The sequence below is a fragment of the Callorhinchus milii genome, unplaced genomic scaffold (genome assembly GCF_018977255.1).
Source record: "Callorhinchus milii isolate IMCB2004 unplaced genomic scaffold, IMCB_Cmil_1.0 Scaffold20, whole genome shotgun sequence".
NCBI classification, from domain to species: domain Eukaryota; kingdom Metazoa; phylum Chordata; class Chondrichthyes; order Chimaeriformes; family Callorhinchidae; genus Callorhinchus; species Callorhinchus milii.
The window spans coordinates 11,710,730-11,731,584 of record NW_024704761.1 but is presented as its reverse complement, the minus strand read 5'-3'; the positions used below and the strand labels follow the sequence as shown (position 1 = coordinate 11,731,584).

General features: G+C 44.8%; 1 protein-coding gene across 1 annotated transcript in view; it reads left to right on the top strand.

The window, feature by feature from the left end:
- Positions 1-20,770, top strand: part of wu:fj29h11 (protein NO VEIN) — a 50,741-nt gene extending 29,971 nt beyond the window's left edge. Inside the window, exons 26-46 of the mRNA XM_007888880.2 lie at positions 140-293; positions 408-656; positions 839-1,045; positions 1,397-1,575; positions 3,132-3,321; positions 3,437-3,579; positions 4,415-4,599; positions 5,178-5,437; positions 6,088-6,307; positions 6,581-6,764; positions 7,406-7,535; positions 8,017-8,088; positions 8,307-8,489; positions 8,596-8,849; positions 10,876-11,024; positions 11,425-11,515; positions 12,444-12,564; positions 13,349-13,480; positions 16,259-16,345; positions 18,940-19,195; positions 19,822-20,770. Coding sequence (XP_007887071.1) covers positions 140-293; positions 408-656; positions 839-1,045; positions 1,397-1,575; positions 3,132-3,321; positions 3,437-3,579; positions 4,415-4,599; positions 5,178-5,437; positions 6,088-6,307; positions 6,581-6,764; positions 7,406-7,535; positions 8,017-8,088; positions 8,307-8,489; positions 8,596-8,849; positions 10,876-11,024; positions 11,425-11,515; positions 12,444-12,564; positions 13,349-13,480; positions 16,259-16,345; positions 18,940-19,195; positions 19,822-20,404 — 4,029 coding nt within the window. The 3' untranslated portion in view covers positions 20,405-20,770. The remainder of the gene's footprint in view (positions 1-139; positions 294-407; positions 657-838; positions 1,046-1,396; positions 1,576-3,131; positions 3,322-3,436; positions 3,580-4,414; positions 4,600-5,177; positions 5,438-6,087; positions 6,308-6,580; positions 6,765-7,405; positions 7,536-8,016; positions 8,089-8,306; positions 8,490-8,595; positions 8,850-10,875; positions 11,025-11,424; positions 11,516-12,443; positions 12,565-13,348; positions 13,481-16,258; positions 16,346-18,939; positions 19,196-19,821) is intronic.
- The last annotated feature ends 85 nt before the right edge of the window (positions 20,771-20,855 follow it).

The window sequence follows — 20,855 nt, the reverse complement described above, 5'->3', positions numbered from 1 at the left end:
GAATCTCAGCTCACACTTTTGCAACAATATTGTCATTTTATTGAATGCTGTTACCTTTGGAAATCTGTTATATACATAATATATATTTGTGACAAAGTTTACATTAGAACATTAATAATTGTGCTCTTTTTCTACACAGAATCATCCTAACTTCAAAGGGTTAGAAGGACTTTGCCACTTCTTGAAGTTTATCCCTTTGCCGGATGAGATCTTGGATTTCTTCCGACCTATTGCTGGTCAGATTATCCATCTACTTAAAGCCAAGGCCTGTTTACCCACTAAAACAGATAAAGGTAGAGCAGCTCAGCGTGATATTTGTGCTTTGGCTTGCGTTTCCACGAGTATTTCATTCAATATTGTGTCCACGAGTATTTCATTCAATATTGTGTGAATCCTGTTTGTTGCAGATGGCAAGACTGAATACAGATTACCTTCACAGACAGCAATAACACACGATGTATTGGTACAAGAAGTAATCGACTCAGAACTGCTTCAGAAACATCTGAACCTGGCTTACCTGAACCCCAGGATTCAGTCTGAGCTCTCTCCAGCTCTGGCTTCCGTACTGGGAGTCCACAAACTCACCAGTGCCGATATTATTGCAGTTACAAAAGCTATTGCAAAGGAAATAGAAGAGACTGATGACGTGCACAGTGGTAACAAAACTTGCTCTTGCTTTCCTTCATAAACAAAAGCTATGCTTTCAATTTAAGGGACTTGAGTGTGGTGCGGTTGATACATTTTTTTTTGACCTGTTAAGTGTATTTCAGTAGCTATTGGGCATAAAGCCAGTGTAACCAAGCTTGGTCTAAATGTAATGTGTGTTTGTTTTTCACAGATGATTGCATGAAAAGGATTGCAAAGCTGATGGTCTGCAACTACCGCAGCCTGGAGCAAGAGTACAGCAACTTTGACCATCTTGTGGAACTGACGTCCATTCCAATCATTCCGCTCGCTGACGGTACGAAGGTGTCACTGAAAGGTCAAGCCATATTCTTCCCGCTTTTTGATGAAGAGAATTCAGACTTAGTGAAATCCACTAAAGGTGAGAATGGTTTCTGCCTTACTGCTGCATGGAAATTGTACAGAATTATTCATTGCACATGTACATTTAGAAAACTGCTGTGGTAACAGATTAAATTTGGCTTCTGCCTGCATGTCTACCTCTCAGCCTTAGACGTTCCATAAGAATGACTTAGTACGTAGACTTGAGATTTTAGACTTGGGTCCACTTTCATAAGAACACAAGCAATAGGAGCATGAATAGTTTTTTTTTAAAAAAGAATATTTTCTCCAGATCTTTATAGCAATATTCATTTCATCCCATTTGAATTTCATTTGATTTAACTATAAACTGAATCTGATTGAGTTTACTATTGTTTGCGATTTTAAACAGGAATTCAGGAGCTTTATAGGGATCTGAAGACGATCCATCCCAAATTACTCACCTGCCTTGACAACCTGGGCAACTCCCAGGTTCGCAAACTTCTTGAGAAGATGGATGTACATTACCTTAAACCAGAGAAAGTCGTGTTCGAACACATTCTCCCCATCTTAAAGGAGCACAAGTGGCAGGTAAGCTTCCTGGTTAAAAGCATACTACGCTAATGTATAGCCATGTACCACTCTACATAAATCAGTAATAATAATCCTTCCAGTTAATGTCTCCCTCTTTTTTTAAATATATATATTACATATGCACTTGCCTCATAAGCAAAAGGACCTGGGTTTGATTCCTGGGCAGGGGAAACATTAGGGAAGTTTCGTTACTCCACACGCCACTGTTTACCTAGCAGCAAGTAGGAACCTGGTTGTTAGTCGATTGACGGATCACTTTCTGGTGTTAATAATACGTTCAAAAATAAATAAATAATAATAATTTGGTCATTCACTTCACGACTGCTTGTGGGACACTCCAGTGCGGAGTTGGCTGCTGCGTTTCGTCCACAAAATATACAGTCACTACACTTTGTCTCAAAGACATGATAGTCCTGTAGCTCAGTGTTTAGAGTACTCGCTTCACAAGTGAGAGACCTGGGTTCAATTCCCAGCAGGCCAAAACGTTTCCTTATTTCACACGCCCCTGTTTACCAAGCAGTAATTAGGAATCTGTTGTTAGTCGATTGGCAGAGTGCTTTTACGGGGGTAATAATTTCTTAAAAATTAAAAAAAAATACTGGTCATTCAATCCACGACTGTTTGTGGGACGCTGCTATGCGCAATTGGCTGCTACGTTTGCCCACAAAATATAGTCGATTCACTTTGCAGTATATTCTGTGAAGCTGTTTGAAACAACAACAAAATATATCGCGGGATGGAGTTCCAGAGGTTAGGGGCAGAGTGGCAGAAGGCCTGACCGCCAATTGTGGGGCAAGCAAGGCGGGGGACGTGAAGCAGGCCAGAGCCCGCTCAGCAGAAGCTGCGGGCAAGATGATAGGGGCTTAGGAGTTCGCAGAGGTCGGGGGGAGCAAGGCCATGGCGGGCTTTGAAGTGAGGACCAGGATCTTGAACTGTATTCTCTGCGTGATGGGAAGCCAGTGGAGTCAGGCGAGTTTGGGAGTGATAGGGTCATGGAGCCTGGTGCGGGAGAGGACATGGGCTGGATGATCTGCAGCCTGTGGAGGGAGGAGTTGGGGAGGCCGACAAGCAAGGAGTTTGCATAGTCAAGCCTGGATGTTATGAATGCATGTATGAGAGTCACGGGGGGCCTGCGGTGTAAGACAGTGGCGGAGCCGGGCGATGTTGCGGAGGTGGGGGAATGCAGAGCGGGTCATAGCCCAGATGGGGTTAGAAAGACGTGATAAGGAGTTATATCAAATACAATTATTATTATATCACTTCGTCATATTGTCGAAACATCTCAAAATGTAAAGTCTAAGTTACTGCCTATATTTCCTACCTTGTAGTCAGGATGTCTGTTGGCTGATGATGTGAGGAGCTCCGTCAGCACATTACCAACATTTGTATAAAGATCAGGCCTATTTTATTGCAAATAAATGCAAATTCACTTTTAACCCTTCTTTGCAAAAATCCTTTGTTCTTGATATTGTGCACATGGTATGCTTAAACAAAAGGTTGTTGTGCGGTGGTGCATTGCTTGTGTTAATCTATCTTCACATTTGCCTTTGCAGAAGAAGACTAACAGCACAGTGATCAGCTATGTTGTCTTCCTCAAGATGCACTGCCAGGACGGAGAGCTGGAGCAGTTCAGGGCCTTTATCCCTGTTCTCACCAATAAAGGTTTTGTCTGCCCATCGCAAGTTAATGTCAACTTTCCATGTAACTACAAGAATGTCATCAATCTCTTGGTGGATTTTCCAGGCAAGTGGAAAAGAATTGGGACTTGTTTGTGTATAATGGTGAGCAAATATACATGAGGTTGTCTGGTGTGAATCATGTTTGTATTGAGACCGTGTGTGTTTAATTTCATCTCCAGGTGTTGACTGGCATCTCTTGGATTCTTGTTACCTGAAAATTGACAATGATTCTGAAGGATGGAGAAGATTTTTCACTGTCCTCGGAGTTCGAGATTTGTTCATTTTCCGGAAGAAGAATTATAATTTCACTAAACAGGAGCTGGTTAGTTTGTCTTTGATTAGCTGTGAGCATCTGATAATGACTCCATTTTGATGAATTAACTGATGTATTCCCCATATCTGTAGAGCAGAGTTAACGTACCTAACCCCTCTGGGTTCAATTCCCGGGCAGGGCGAAACGTTGGGTATGTTTCCTTATTCCACTTTCTTTACCTAGCAGTGAATAGGAACCCGTTGTTAGTCGATTGGTGGATGACCTTTCCGGGAGTAATAATACATTAAAAAAAATTTAAATATAATAATATGGTCTCTTAATCGTGACTGTTTGTGGGACACTGCTGTGTGCAATTGGCTGCCGTGTTTCGCCCACAAAACATACAGTCAATTCACTTTACAGTTTATTCTGTGAAGCGCTTTGAAACGTCTAGAAGACGTGATAAGGAGCCATATCAAATGCAAGGATTATTATTGTTATCTAACTAGCTACAGGAAACTGCAATATAGCCAGCTACCCAAATTCTCTCTCAGAATACTTGGATAAATATTCATCTCATGTAAACTGTAACCTTCACACTTGCTGAGGCTCACAATTATGTCACGCTGAGCCAGCCAAAGCCAAATATGCACAAGAACTTGGTAAGGGTTTTCTCTCTGACTCATATTTATCTTCCACACCACCTGTAATCTGGAAACCTTGCTGCCCCATTAGCCTCGTCCCCAAAGTTAGTTAGTTTCTGTAAAGAACCATCAGTCACTATCCACTAATTCCATCGAAACTGAAGAGTAACAGGCAAGGGTGTGGATAGCAGAGTGGCATCTCTTGTTTCTTTTCTATCACCTTCCTGTTCAGTATTAACTTTGTTCTCTTCATGTCCTAGGCATCCAGCCCCTGGGCATCTGTCAGTGAATTTTGGCCCAAAACAGCAGATGATATGTATGTTGTGGAAGATCACCTGTGTGAAGAGCTTCACACCCTCCTGACTATGGAAGGCCTTTCTGATGAAGTGAAACTAATGCAGAGAGTTAAACTCCTAACACTACTCGACAAAAACTGGGATTCTGGGTAAGTTAGCGAGCGACACCTTGATCATTGGTGACCTTGACTACCTCCTTTCAAGCAAATTGTCTCTTTTACGAATCACTGTGCAAAGAGGAAGCAAAAATGTTGCCCACAGAAGATTATGGTTGAAGGTTAGAGGTCTATCTGTCATAGATTTATACAGCATAGCTTTATCTGCCTGTCCTGCCAGCTTCAAAGATTTACTTTTATGACCCCCAGGTCTCTCTGTCCCTTCACCCCCTTTAAGATTGTACCATCGGCTTATATTGCCTCTCCTCATTCTTCCTCCCAAAATGCATCACTTTGCATTTCTCCACATTAAACTTCATCTGCCACTTGTCTGCCCATTTTGCAGTCTGCTACTAGTTCTTACAGCATCGGAGAAGTGGTTGGGAAGTCGGGTTGGGGTTTGAAACAAATGTGCATAAGAGAATTTGAGTGGAACTGTGTTCACTACAGTGATGTGGTTAGCCATGAATTCATAAATTATATATGGGGGAGGAAGTGTTATATGGGGATAGGAGTGCGTAATTCAGCTCTAGCATTCAAAGGAGACATATTTTGACATATTTTCATTCCAGTTGCAGGATCTCTCAGTATTGCACAGCTGATCTCTTTGACAGTCGAGGCCAACGGCTAAAGGATGATGTAAATTCCTCGCTTTCAATTTACCTGACCACCTTGCCATGGTTGCCAGCCCATGGTTGTGGATCCAGCACAACCTACCTACGCCCTAATGAAGTGTACCTGAAAGAGAAACATCTCTTCGAGCTGCTGTCTCACCACGTGAGCTACGTGCACTGTGAGCTACTCGAGAAGAGCTCATTTGCTGCTTTCACTGGTGAGTAACGGATCTCACTGGTACCTCAGTTACTCTTCACTTCTCATTGGTGGGCCTTTACATTTAACAAACTGCCAATGAATTCAAATTAGCTTCAGACTTTTTAAGTTCAGACAAAGAGCTGCTGCCATGGCCCCCGCAGAAAGGATGCCTTCCCCCCCCCACCCCCGGGGTTACTCCCCCTTTTATTCAGATGCAAAAAATATATTCTGTGAATAAACATTTTAAGATTAGAGGGAATCCTGCTTTGTGCTTGTTCAGCACACTGTGCCTTTCGGGTTTGGGTGTCTTCCAAGGTAATGTGTCATCCTACTTGACAGCTTTGTGAATCTTGGTTGAAATTTCTTTGGGGCCAGTTTCAATTCAGTTTCCAGTGGGTGCGAGTGCATAGCGTAAACTGATATAATATGAACCTGATTGTCAGCCTCACTCAGGGTAAAGTGCCACTTGTACAGAAATTCTTCACTTTCTACAGGTCAAGTCCTCCATTTGTCAACACAAACTTTTCCATGTTAATGAACCCCAAATGTAATCCTAAAGATTTCTTTAAAAGGCATTCCATTTCCCCTTCCATCCACTGTCCATTGGAAGGCTGGCTGTGTCACTGAAGCTCATGCTTTAATTTTTTTTTGATTCTGCTTTGATCTCAGGTATTAAAACCTCCCTGACTGTAGAGGTGATGATCAACCACTTCAAGTCCTGGTGTGTCCAAAGCACTCCCAGTCCGTGTGACAATCCACAAGGTGCGGAGTTTCAGACCAGTGCTGATCACATCCACAGTGTCTATACTTACCTGGGGAGTAACTGCAGTCGACATCAACTCAAAGAATTGTTTGAACGCTTCCCAGCTGTGTTTGTACCAACTAGCAGGTATCTAAATCCATTTTACAGATTTTATTTACCACCCCATTTACCGCTCTCCAGCCTTGTACCCTTTCATGCTCTTTTCTCAAGCATTTAATTCCCTTTTACTAAAAACTTAGGACTCTGCTTCAGCAATCTGAGGCAGAACATTCGAATCACCCTCTAAAGTCTAAAGTCTCATTTTTGAAATCTAAACACCCTTTTAATTTCAATATTGTTCCCTCAAAAAATAAAATAATTAAAATATATTACTAAATGTTTGATTTTTTTCTGTTGAAGAGATTCTGTTGAAGAGCTTTGGGTTGGAAAATTCTACCACCAGAAAGACGTGTGCTGGACTGATCCAACCAAGATGTTCCTTCGTTACAAGAGTCTCATTAATGCACCAAATGGATCAATAGAGGAGCCTCACATACTGGATTGTTACTATAGTCACTGGGAGGATATGAGGGATCTGTTCCAGGTATGTTTGAAAGAAGCTGCACAGTCTGATGTGCCTCATCGCCAACCCACTCTGATCCCTGTAATACTTCATTTGTTTCCTTGCAACGTGCAGTGAAATAAGACACTTCATTGGCTCTTATATTCTCTTAAATGGAGTCTTGTAGATTAGTGGTTAGAGCACTCGCCATGCAAGCAAGAGGACCTAGGTTCGATTCCTGGGCAGGGCGAAACGTTGGGCAAGTTTCCTTATTCTACACGCCTCTGTTTACCCAGCAGCAAGTAGGAACCCGATTGTTAGTTGATTGGCGGATCGCTTTTCTGGGGGTAATAATCCCTTTAAAAAAATCATAATAATAATAATTTGGTCTATCAATCCACGACTGTTTGGGGGACACTGCTGTGCGCAATTGGCTGCCTTATTTCACCCACAAGATATACGGTCAATTAACTTTACAGTATATTCTGTGAAGCGTTTTGAGACTTCTCGAAGACGTGATAAGGCGCTATATCATATGCAAGGTTTATTATTGTTAAAGAATGAGGGGGGGAACGCAAGTTTTTTTTCCCCATCTGTGTGCATTAGTTTATGAAAACATTGGAGGAAATGGCATAGCAAGATGTGAAAATCTAGATTTCTACTTTATATTTTCCATCAAACAGCAGAGTTTGAACATAGAGAGAATCCCGACCATGAAGCAGTATGTGGAGTTGCTGGTGCTGATGTGTAGTGAGGCCTCATTGCCCAACAACGAGGCTCTGCAGGATGTGTCTGTGATCTACGCTGTCCTGGGTAAGTGACTCTAGAAATCCGTCTCCCACAAACCTCTGGTTGAGGTATGTTAGTACTGAAGGAAGACTTGTTCTCTTGGCCTTCCAGCTTCCCCTTTGTTTCCAACGTCTTTCCAATGAAGGATGCGAGACAAGTTTAACTTGTTATTGTTTGATCTCAATCTTTTGCTTGCTTTCAATCTTTCCCCCGGGCACTTGTTCCTCCCTAGAGTTTCCTGATCACATTGTTCATTCTGTGTCAAGGTATTGAGATATATTACGTATAGTACTGTGTATTGTTCTCTAAGGGTGTTATTAGGGGCAAGGCAGAAAGGTAAATAGGAATAATCTGCCATGGTCTAATAAATTGGTGGAACAGGCTCTAGGAGCCGAGTGAGCTCGTTTTCCTATCATCCTATCTTTTTGCAACAAAGAAAATGTAAATTGGTATGACCTGCAAGGTGCGTCTATCTCATCAGTTACATGTTTATTTTCCCCCATAGCTGAGAAATGCAGATATACTGACTCTGATGGATCTCTGCAGCTAAATAATGATTACTGCCAGACACTAAAAGGTAAGGACAATGCCACGCACTGCTCGTGTACCGACTGATGTGATGCGTTTGAAAGGCACATTCCTCCTCCACGCTCTTGGCCTGACCTCCAACTGCCAACTTTCTTCCAGTTGCTGCTCCCCACCCACTCCGAGTCTGTGCTGTACCTGATACTCCCATAGCAAGTTGTCTCAGGATCAATAAACTTGCTGCTATTAATTTCTTTCCCTTTGTACCAGGAATGCTGAAGGATGAGAAAGTGTTTGCAGCCAAGGATAATCTCTGGGTTTCCCTGACCAGACACCCTATAATACCAGACGACAAACACCTGGAACGGGTTTTTAAAACCTACACAGAGGTCTGTTTGCTCAACCTACCCGTTGCAGAGAGGAACACATTGAAAACTAGAACTAACAAACGAGGTAAAAATGTGTGTTTTTTAGATATTAGTATAATTATACATATTTAATGTATCCCAAACAGCTGTCTGTGTAAATTCACCGACTCAGGCTCTTTCTCTCTCACTAGACAAGCCCCGCTTTGATGAGGAAGATCGAAAGATATTCTTGAAAATCTGTGGTGTGAAACGCCTCAGTGAGTGTGTGATGGTGGAAGCTCAGACTGAGGACTTCAGGCAGTGCCCCGCCATCCAGAACTTTGTGCACTCTGTGGTCCCTTACATCCAGCGGTTCCTGTATGGCTGTGAGGACTATCACCATGTTTACAAAGAATTGATACATAACAATATTGTCAGGACCCTTAAGTCCATTGCCTTCATACAGGTAATTTATATTTACTGAACTGCACACATTGTGTATATGGCCTGTGTGTTTGTGTGTGATTTTATATATATATATATACATACATATGATAAGTGTTGGGTGGGTGATGACTTATATAATCATTTCCTATTCAAAATATTCTAGGAATCGAGTATTTGTATCTGACTTCCATTGATGTTGCCACAAAAAACTCTCCAGAGTTTCCCTACCAGCTCCAGGTTTTGTGTGGTAGAGACTATTAATAGCTGTCAGTGAATATTAAGAGATGTTGGAGGGAAGTGCAATTACATTTACTTTCATTGCTGATGAAGGGTTGATTAGACAATGTCATTAAGAAGACCGTGTGTTCTGTGGATCCGAGCCTCCTGTTGAACATAGGAACATAGGAATTAGGAGGAGTAGGTCATTCGGCCCCTCAAGCCTGCCCCGCCATTCAATAAGATCATGGCTGATCTCTAACCTCTGTCCGCCTTATCCCCAAATCCCTATCCTTTAGAAATCTATCAATCTCAGTCTTGAATATGTTCAAGGACTGAGCATCTACAACCTTCTGTGGTAGAAAATTCCATATTCACCACCCTCTGAATGAAGAAGTTTCCTCAACTCTGTTTGAAAGGGATGACCCTTAATCTTAAGACTGTGACCCCTAGTTATAGATTCTCCTACCAGTCTCACATGTCAAACCCCATAAGAATCTTATAAGTTTTTGTAAGATCACCCCTAATTCTTCTATATTCTGGAGAATATAGGCCTAGTTTACTCAACCTATCGGTCAATCCCTCATCCCAGGAACTAACCTAATGAATCTATGCTAAGGCGAGAATGTCATTTCTTAAATCAGGAGACCAAAATTGCACACGATTTTGCACACAAGCTGCGGTCTCACCAGGGCCCTGTGCAGTTGCAGCAAGACTTCCCTACTCTTGTATTCTAACCCTTTTGCAATAAACGCCAACATGCCATTAGCCTTCCTAGTTGCTTGTGTACCTGCAGACTAACTGTTTGTGACTGGTGTACAAGGACACCCAAATCCCTCTGAACACTAACACTATCTATTCTCTCCCCCTCTAGAAAATAATCTGATTTTCTGTTTTTACTACCTAGGTGAATAACTTCACACTTCCCCACATTATAATCCATCTGCCACCTTCTTGTCCACTCCTCTCGCCTATCTATATCCCTTTGCAATCTTTTTGTGTCATCCTCAGAGCTTAGTATCATCCGCGAATTTAGATATTTTAAGTTCTACGTTCTCGTGTAGATCATTCATACAGATTGAGGATAGTTGAAGCCCAAACACTAATCCTTGTGGCACTCCACTGGTCACATCTTGTCAATCTGAATCTGTTTATCCCTACTCTGTATTTTCTTCCCATTAGCCACTCTTCAATCCATGCTAATTCCATGGGCCCTAATCTTGTGTAGCAGCCTTTTATGTTGCACCTTGCCTTCTGAAAATTTAATTATACTACATTTACTGGTTCCCCCCTCTCTAACCTGCTAGTTACATCCTCAATAAACTCTAAAAGGTTAGGTAAGCATGGCTTCCCTTTTGTAAAGCCATGTTGACTCTGCCTAATCAAGTTATGATCTTCTAAGTACCCCACTACGATGTCCCTAATTAAGGATTCTAGAATTTTCCCTACCAGCGATGTCAGACTAACTGGTTTATGGTTCCCCATCTTCTCTCTCCCACCCTTCTTAAATAGTGGTGTTACGTTTGCGATCTTCCAATCAATGGGAACCGTTCCAGAAACCAGAGAATTTAGAAGGATCAAAAACAAGGCATCCACTGTCTCAGCAGCCACCGCTTTATAAACCCTAGGATGCAGGCCATCAGGTCCAGGGGACTTGTTATTTTTCAATCCCAACAGTTACCCTGGTACTAATTCTTTACTGATGTTCATTTCCCTAAGTTGCTCACTAACATTAGCTTCTTGGTTCCCCTCTATTTTTGGTAAATTTTCAGTGTCGAGGGTTCAATGTGTTGGTGGCAGGCTGTGACAGTGTTGGCATCTCTCCCCAGGTTGGGAAGCTGTACCTTCAGTATCAACTCACATTGCCCAACACAGAGACTCTATATGAAAAGGAAGATATTGTCTGTCACTTGAAGGGCAACAAGGAGCTGCTGTACATTCAGAAGGATCACATTGCTTCTCGCACCGATATCTGCAGGTAAAGCAGCCACATTAGGCACTCAGTGTTAGTCACATCCATACTTTAGTGGAAGCTGTTCAGAAATGTTGGGATCTGATGACGCCCTACATTGGGCAATTACCCTGCACGCAGCAGTGCCACTCAGAACTATTATTGACCCTCCAGCACTGCCCAGCGAGTTGGAGTTCTCAACCCTAAATCCTCTCTTTCTTCCCCACCCCCAAGCAGTCATTATAAAGCTCAATCAACAAGGACAAGTATAATAATTTGGTAAAATACGTTCTCTCTCAAGAGTAGAGAGACTATTTCCATGTTAATTTTCCAACAAAAAGAGTAGGTCACAAGGGGCTTCTCACAGCGCTAGCGTTGGTGGATCGGGTCGCTGGCTTTGCTGTTTATTTTACTCCTTGTTTTCCAGGGAACTTGTGAAGCTTTTCAACTGTGCCGAGAGTAAAGAGGTTGGAAAGGAACTGGAACGCTTTCTCCAGGGACTCATCTCCTGTCTGCAAGTAATTGTTTTGTAGTTTCTTTATGTAAGGAGATAGTTGCAACCATCTTCTGACAGCTTGTTGAGTAGATGGCAAAACAATACAGTTTAAATAATAATAATAATAATCCTTGCATTTGATATAGCGCTTTTCACGTCGGGAGGACGTCCCAAAGTGCTTCACAGAACACACTGTAAAGTGAATTGACTGTATATTTGTGGGCGAACGCGGCAGCCAATTGCGCACAGCAATGTCCCACAAACAGTCGTAGATTGAAAATGACCAATTTATTATTGTTTTTGATTTTGGAGGAATTATTATTAGGCTCTGTGTGGAGTAAGGAAACTTGCCCAAGGTTTCGCCCTCTGCCTGGAATTGAACTCAGGTCTCTCGCTTGCAAAGCGAGTGCTCTAACCACTGAGCTACAGGACTCCAAATAAGGCTAAGGCTAAATAATTCAGGCTAAAAGAGGGCTAAATAAAACAAAAAATAATACCAATAAACCAGGAAATCACTGGTTCATTTCCTGGTCTGCACTGAATTAGCTGTTTGCATTGGGGCTGCAATTAGGGCTTCAATGTGCGTCAGTCTCCTCTTTGCTTAGGTGGAGGAAATCAACACCCCAACAACTTCCATCTATATGTAGTGCTGTTCACATAGCTGGCGTCTTGGAGCAATTCAGCCAGTCCTGAATTCGTCTTCCCTGAATACTGGATGTGACCAGGGTCTTCACTGTCGGATTGCTTTAATGGGAGAGGATTGTTGGTTGGTTAATGGTAATTCAGCTCTGATTGAGGGAATCTTGGTGTCAGACTGAGCAGACACCAGTGGTGGCGTAGCACAGTGCTGGTGTTCACCAGAGACTGGTACAGTTAGTGAGGAGTTATTACACAACTGAGTTCACTGGTTGCGATGCTCTTGCTTAGTGTAAAAACGGTTTGTTCTCTAGGACGCTCCTGCACTGAAAAGGTTATTACAGAAGGAAGATGTTGGTGAATTACCAGAAGACGAGGAGAGATGGGAAGTGCCCCAAGTCTGTGAACCCAGACCACAGCCAGTGAGGCTTCCAGGTAAGAGCTGAGCTGTACAAAGTGGCCTGTGGGTGTAGCCTCAACATCACAGAGGACTGAATGTCATATCGCCACCGATTGTAGCTGCAGAAAGGCAACAGTGTTAATATGGGATGAGCTAAAGGCCAGCACTGCATTAAATGGCCATATTGGGAGCCCAGCCACAGTGAGATCTCTGGTTAGGGAGTGGGAGGGGAAACATTCAACCAGGGGTCCTGTGCCTGATTCTATCAATATCCTGGCCAGTAAATGCACCACAGAAGAAAACAGCTGAGTGTTGTCAGAAAAGTGTTTGAAAATCGTTTGGAATGTGATTGTACACAGAAGGAAATTGTAGGGATGTGAGATTTTTGAGCTATATTATCGATCACCATTCTTTACCTACTCCACAGCTGTATCTCAAATGTAGCCTTCAGCTTACTGATGTCTCCGTTGGGATGTGAGGGTGCTGCCATAGGAGAGAAAACCAGAAATCAAAGCATGAAAGGAACAAGCATAGGGAGATCGTGAAGGAAGAGAGAAATTGATAGTGACAGAGGTTAGTCAACAGAAATAGGCAGTTCAGTGCGAGGGAGAGATGCAATCTATTGGCACAAATAAAGCAAAAGTAGCATAGCAACGTGCACTTTGGGGATATTTGGTGGTTAATCTACACCTTTAGTCTGCTTTCTCTCTTGTGAGCTAGTGATGCTCTCTGAGGCGTTATCATACTGCCACACCCAGGGCAGAGGAAGGAATAAAACGAGATTTCAGAAACAATTGTATCTTCCTATTTTCTTTAAAGCACTGATTCAAACAAAAGAGCAAGATCAGAAAGAGACCCCGGAGTGCAAGGACAGCAGTAACGATGGAGAGATACTGCTGACGAGCTGGCCTCCCAAATCTTCTCTCCATGGTGTTCCCGATGGCAGAACAAGTAAGCAAAGCGTTTGTGTGGCTGTCGTGTGGAGATAAATGGTTTATCCTGTAGGCTCAGTGGTTAGAGCATTCACCTCATAAGCAAGAGGACCTGGGTTTGATTCCCAGTCAGGGCAAAACATCTCCCAAGCTGTGTTTCCTTACTCAAACACCTGTTTACCTAGCAGTAAGTAGTGATTGGCAGATTGCTTTTCCAAGGTTAATAATTCCATGACAAAAAGAATTATAATTTGATCACTCAATCCATGAGTGTTTGTGGGACACTGCTGTGTACAATTGGTTGCCACGTTGCTCACACAAAATACAGACAATCCACTTTAGAGTATATTCTGTTAAGCGTCTTGAGATGTCTCGAACATGTGATAAGACGCTATTCAAATACAAGGATTGTTGTTATTATCTGTGCCCAGCTAATTCTGGAGTGAAGGATGTAAGAGGCAGTACTTAATTGAGAGTTTCTTGAATCATGAGTTTATTGAGATTGAAAATGCAAGTGGTTTTCAACCATCGATGGTGGAATCTTCAGCCACCAACCACACCCCTGCCCCTCTTCCCATCTCTCCCTATCTCACTCCCAATGTACAAAGAATATTTGTGACCATGTATGGTCAGCATTCTTAATTGCCACTTTTCTCCTGCTCAATGTTCCCCATCATATTTAAATGTTGAGATGTTTATTCTATGTAATGGGTGCTGTACAAGGGTAAGTTTTTTTTTAAACTCTGAAACGCTGAGTCTCAGGCCAAGCTGCAGAGGCTGGGGCGATTAACCCATACGCCAACTCTTTTAATGTAAATATACACAATTGTTTCCAAGTTGAGAGCCTGACATTAGGAGTGTAAAGGTGTTTGACCTGGATGTCTGGACATCTCCACGTATACTTCATTGGGGTATCTTTTGTGGTTTTAAACTAATCAGGGCTCCCTCTCCCTCCTTGTCCTCCTCGACCTCTTTGCTACCTTCGACATTGTCGACCACTCCATCCTCATACACCACCTCTCTTTACTTAACCTTCGCGGACCTGCCCTTGCCTGGATCAAATCCTATCTCTCTCACTGTCTCCACTTTGTTGCCTCTAACGGTTTCTCTTCCAGCCCCCGTCAGGTCTAGTGTCCCCAGGGCTCTGTCCTTGGCCCTCTCCTCTTTAATATCTACATACTTCCCCTTGGTGACATCATCCGCAGACATGGGGTCAACATATGTATGCGGATGACACTCAACTCCAGGACCACCGAACATAAGAACATAAGAATTAGGAGCAGGAGTAGGCCATTCGGCCCCTCTAGCGTGCTCCGACATTCAATAAGATCATGGCTGATCTATTCTAACTCCACCTACCCGCCTTATCCCTTAATCCCTTTATCCACAAGAAATCTATCAATCTCAGTCTTGAATATGTTCAAAGACTGAGCATCTACAGCCCTTTTGGGGTAGAGAATTTCATAAATTCACTACCCTCTGATTGAAGAAGTTTTTCATCAAAAGACTATGACTCCAACCAGGGGAAACAGACTGCCTGTTGGACATCAAGGCTGCGATGAGGGCAAATTTCCTACAGTTGAATGTGAACAAGACTGAGGCCCTCCTGAGTGGCTCGCGCCAGTGCCTCTGCACCTCAGGCTCTGGCAGCAACAACCTCCATGGTTGCCCACTGCAACTCACCGCCAGTCAGGAACCTCGGTTCTTGTTCAAACCTCAACTGTCTTCCCCACATCCAATCCATGACCCACTCTGCCATTCCTCACCTCTGTAACATTGCCCGACTCTGCCAATACCCCTCAAGCCGCTGAAACTCTTGTTCAAGACTTCAAGATCCTCACCCTTGTCTTCAAATCCCTCCACTCCTCTGCACCTCCCTACCTCTCTGACCTCTCTCCTCAAAACAGTGCTTGTTGCCTTTGTTCCACCGATCCCTTGTCCCTTGTCCCCCAAGTGCCTTCAGCCACTATGCCCCGAGGCTCTGGAACTCCCTTCCTCACTCCCTTCACCTCACTCCCTCTCTTCCTATTTTCAGGTCTCGGCTCAAGACCTTCCTTTTCGATCGCGCCTTTGGTGACCTTCCTCCCCCTCCCCCTGGCTCAGCCCCAGGATCACATACTGTGAAGCGCTCTGAGACGCCATTCGGTGTGGAGGGCGCTATATAAATCCAAGTTGTTATTGTTGTTGTTCATGCCATCATCACCTCCAGGCTCGACTATGCAAACGCTCTGCTTGTCGGCCTTCCCAACTCCTCCCTCCACAGACTGCAGATAATCCAGAACTCTGCAGCCCGTGTCCTCTCCCGCACCAAACTCCGTGACCCCATCTCCCCCATTCTCGCCCGACTCCATTGGCTCCCTATCCTTCAGAGGATCCAGTTCCAGATCCTGGTCCTCACCTACAAAGCCCTCCATAGCCTCACCCCACCCTACCTCTGCGACCTCCTAACCTCCTACCAACCCGCCGGCTCTCTCCGCTCAGCCGGCTCTGGCTGCTCCTTGTCCCCCGACCCACCCGCCCCACCATTGGCAGGAGAGCCTTCAGCCACTCTGCCCCCCAACCTCTGGAATTCCATCCCCCAATCACTCTGCCTCGCCCCCTCCTTAGCCTCCTTCAAGTCCCGCCTCAAGACCCTCCTCTTCCCTCCCTTTTCCCTTCCTGACCCCAGCTCGTGTCTGAAATGCTGTACACTCTCTTTGCTCCATGGGACGTCCTCCCGACGTGGAAGGTGCTATACAAATGGAATCTTATTGTTGTTGTCTAATGTCTGACAGAAAATGTTGCTGGTTTCTCTTAGATAAAGCTGTCGACAATGTGATGAGGATGTGGCCCCCACCTGCAGGTCCTCCTGGTTCCAGTGAGCACCCGCACCCACCACAAGCAGGTGAGGGGTNGGGGGTCCAGTACAGTTACTGATATTATTGAGTTACCTTTTCTTTTGAAGGTCCTTGAAAGAATTGTTGCTCCCAGCTTCGCTCATTCCTCCCCTACTACTCTCTTCACCCCCCTCCAATTGGGTTTCTGCTGCTCACAGCACGGAAACTGCTCTGGTTTAGGTGATAAACGACAATATGTCCACCTGTCACCAGGGCTCCCTCTGCCTCCTCGTCCTCCTCAACCTCTGCTGCCTTCGATACTGTGGCCCACTCCATCCTCCTCCACCACCTCTCCTCTCACCTCAACCTTCTGTCCTTCAATGGTTCAGGTCTTACCTCTCTCGCCGTCTTCAATTTGTCTCCACCAACGGTTTCTCTTCCAGCCCCTGCAGAGTCTTGTGCAGTGTTCCTTGGGGCTCTGTCCTCAGTCCTCTTTTCAACCTCTACATGCTCCCCCTTGGTGACATCATCTGCAGACATGGGGTCAACTTCCACGTGGACGCGGATGACACTCAATTCACCCTCGATTCCAGGACAACTGACGTCCTGACAGACTGTCTGACATCAAGTCCTAAATGAGAGCCAACTTTCTACAGCTGAATGTCAGCAAGACTGAGGCCCTCCTGATTGTCTCGCTTCAGCACCTCAGACACTATCAGCATCCACGGTTGCAAACCACCTCACCAAGCCAGTCAGGAACCTGGGCATCTTGTTCAACCCACAACTGTTCTTTCTCCCCCATGTCCATACCATGACCCACTCTGCCTTTCCCCATCTCCACAACATTGCCCAACTTTGCCACTGCCTCAGGCCACCCAAAACCTCACATACGCATCCGCCACATCAAGGCCTGAGTACGGAAACACCCTCTTAGTCGACCTCCCCAACTCTTCCCGTCACAAGCTGCAGATCATCCAGATTCGATAACAGCTTTTAAGAGAGAACTGGATAGGTATCTGGGGAAGACGGGTTTGCAGGGTTATGGGGAGAAAGCTGGTGATTGGGGTTAGTGAAAGTGACGCTCTGTCAAAGAGCCGCACAGACTCGATGGGCCGAATGACCTCCTTCTATGCCGTAACATTCTATGAATCTATGAAAAAACTCTGCAGCTCGTGTCCTCTCCCTCACAAGGCTCTGTGACCCTATCACCCACCCTCGCCTGACTTCAATGGCTCCCCATTCCTCAGCGGATAGAATTCAAAATGCTCATCCTCACTTTCAAGGCCTTCCAGGGCTTTGCCCCCTCCTACCTCTCTGACCTGCTATCCCCCTATCAACCTGTCCACTGCCTCTGCACAGCAGGCTCCGGCCTGCTCTTTGTCTCCCGCCCGACCCCCTACCATCGGTGCCGAGCTTTCAGCCTCTCTGTCTGCAACTCCATCCCACAATCCCTTCGCCTTGCTCCTTCCCTTGCCTCCAAGGCATGACTCAAGACCCTCCTTTTTGACCATGCCTTCAGCTGCCCCCCTAACCCCCCCCTCTGCCCTCCCTCATTCTAACCTTGCCGCCACGCTTGGGTCCTGATCCCTGACTGCTCAGCGCCTTGGGACGTCCTCCCTAAGTGAAAGGTGCTTTATAAATATAATTTTATTGTTGTTAACAGCAGTCGCATGGTTTACTTTCTGTTCTCCATCCTTGCATGTCATGCATTTCTCTCTGAGCGCACCAGAACCTGCACTGTTCTTGGCTTCTGCCAATACCCTGTGCAGCCAACTCTCAGGAACTGTTCAGCTGGAAGCTGCTCTCACTTGGTTTGTGTTTTCTCCTCAACACGTCCCTGAGAGTATCACCCACAGATAGAAATGTATCACAGATACAGTGGAATCCGCTTTTCCCGGGACTCTGGTTAATCCCGAACTCCGAGTAAATCTAAAACACCAGGTCCCGATTCATTTACATTCTTACCCGTTTTACATATGCCTGTTAATTCGGACAAAAATCCAGTTGATTCAGGCAAAATACCGCGCTGGTCGCAGCTGAATGTACTCACTCGTGTCTTCTGTGGGTCAAGCCTTCAGCCACGAGGGACTCTGATTGACAGTGACAGCGGAGAGCTGTCAGTCAGTGAGGGGGACGGAGGAACAGGGGCAGGAAATCGCGATTGATTGACAGCTGAGCCGCTTGGGTGAAGCCGAACCACAAGTGGCTTCAGACTGTCAATCACCTCACCACCACCGCTAACTGATGCCCTTCCCCTCCAATGGGACCGGCAATGGGAGAGAGGAACTCCTCTGGTGGGAAAGTGCTACATTTTACAGCAAAACAAAAGTAAACATATTTTACTGAATTCTGTCAACGTCATTTGAACTTTAACTGGTTAGTTAACATTGCTTCAAGTGAAACAGCATTATTACATATTATTATGCAGTGCTGCTGAAGCTCCTCTACTGGGCAGGAATGATATTTCGGTTCACCTCGGACACCTCTTAAATTGGACACAATGTCTGTCCCCGATGTGTTCGGCTTCCACTCGAGTTTGACTTCATGTTTGTCTATAAGCAGTTGCCAGGGCTTCAGCCGCCCTCTCCTCACATTGGGAGTGTAACTGCTGCTGTGCAGGGCTGTGTGTACTAATGCTGTAAGACTGTGTTTTACCTTTTAGAGCACTCTGTTGGTGGAACTGAGCCGTCGGTGGCTTCAGAAGAGAAAAGGGATTTCTATCAATCGCAGCCCGTGTCCCCCAAACCAAACACAAACTACAGTGTGGAGCAGCCGCTCGCTGAGGGGAGACAGACACAGTTTGTGACTTCGGAACAGACAAGGGATTCCCCGCAATCGCAGGTCAGATCCCCACTGCCACCTGGGAACGAAACTCCAGAGCATCCTCCTGCTCCAGGCACTCAGCCAAATAACACCAGGTAAGAGATGCACAAACATTCAGAGCCTCAAAGCAGTGGTCCTCTCTCTGGTGAGGCTGCTGCTTCCCCATGAGGGGAGATGAGTCACAGCCTATTTCTTCCTATCATAGTCGATGTGTTGATCCCAGGTTGCTGCTCATGCTGCACTGACCTGTTGTTAGGGGCTGCAAAAGGGTTACAAGAACATAAGAAATTCTAGACGATAAAAAGACAGAGGTCCATCTAGTTCGCCTTCCACCTTCCTGGCAGCCACATGCATATGTCCCAAACTACCTGTGTCCTGTATCCCATAATGTTATTTCCTAAACGAAAACTGATCTAATCTGTGTTTGAAAGAATCAACATTTCCTGCTTCAACCGTCTCCCTCAGGAGCCTGTTCCACAGGTTTACTTTTCACGCACTGAAATAGTGTTTGCGTAGATTTGTTCTGGATTTACCCCTTCAATCAGAGCCCATGTCCTCTGGTTTTACTATTCTGGACAAGTTGAATCAGCCTGTCATGATCTACCTTGTGTAACCCCTTTAGAATCTTAAAGACAGCAATCGTGTCTCTGTATAAAGTTAAAGCTATGAGGCTAAGAATGAAGTGTATGTGGGGGAATAACCCATTTCCCATTGTATTTAGCACACAGCAGTCAGCAACACTGTTGGCAAAAAGCAACTTCAATGGATACAACAGTTCTCGGCCAGCCCTGCCTCTGGATGTTCCCATATGGACCAGAGAGCAGCCTTACGAGGAGGTGCTGGAGCAGTTAGTGATACACAGCGCTGTTGAAAAGCCACAGGCAGTGGTGTTCAGTGAGGGAAATGCAGAGAATGCGGCGATTGGAGAGTGGGGAGAGCGCCTGGTTCACGCCTTCCTGTTGCAGTGGAAAGAGAGCAACTGCGAGCACAAGCCACAGGAAGTCCTGTGGGTCAACGAGAAAGGGGAGAGCGGGCTGCCCTATGATTTCCAGGTGGTGTTCACTGGGCGGGACGATGTCGTGTCAGAGGCTACTTTTCTGGAGGTGAAATCCACAGTTAAAGCTGAGAAGAATTTTGTGCAGCTTTCTGCTAGAGAAGTGGAGCTGGCTCTGAGAGCAAAGGAGCACTACCACATGTACAGGGTATATAACGCTGGAGATTCCCAGAATGTCCGACTCTGTCGCATTGAAAACCTCGCCAAGTGTCTGAATGCCAAACAGCTGGCACTGTTCCTCTTTGTATAACTGATGTCTGCAGTGATTTTACCTGAAGTTCCACTTTTTAATATTTGTTTTATATCATTAGAATCTTCCAGTCTGTTGCTGTGGCTAATTAGTGTTCAAATTGCATGAGAATTGCAAATTGCAAATTGGTCTCCAATTTTATTAGAAGTCTGTTAATTTAACCTTTGTTTTAACCTTTGCACATTCCACTTATCTGTGGTCAGTTCTGTAGAGTGAGGGCCCACTCACGGCCTGGGGAAGTCACTTGTATTTTTGAAGAGATTTTTTGATGAAGATTATGGCTGTCAATTATGTCTCACATTGTCAGTGTAAACTATCAAGCAACACAAAGCTTTGCTGATCTGAATAAATCAAACTTTTACTATGGTTTGAGTTTTTAATTTGGTGCAGATAAGGGTAAGAGGGTGAGTTAATTAGTAATCCTTGAATTTGATATCACGCCTGATCATGT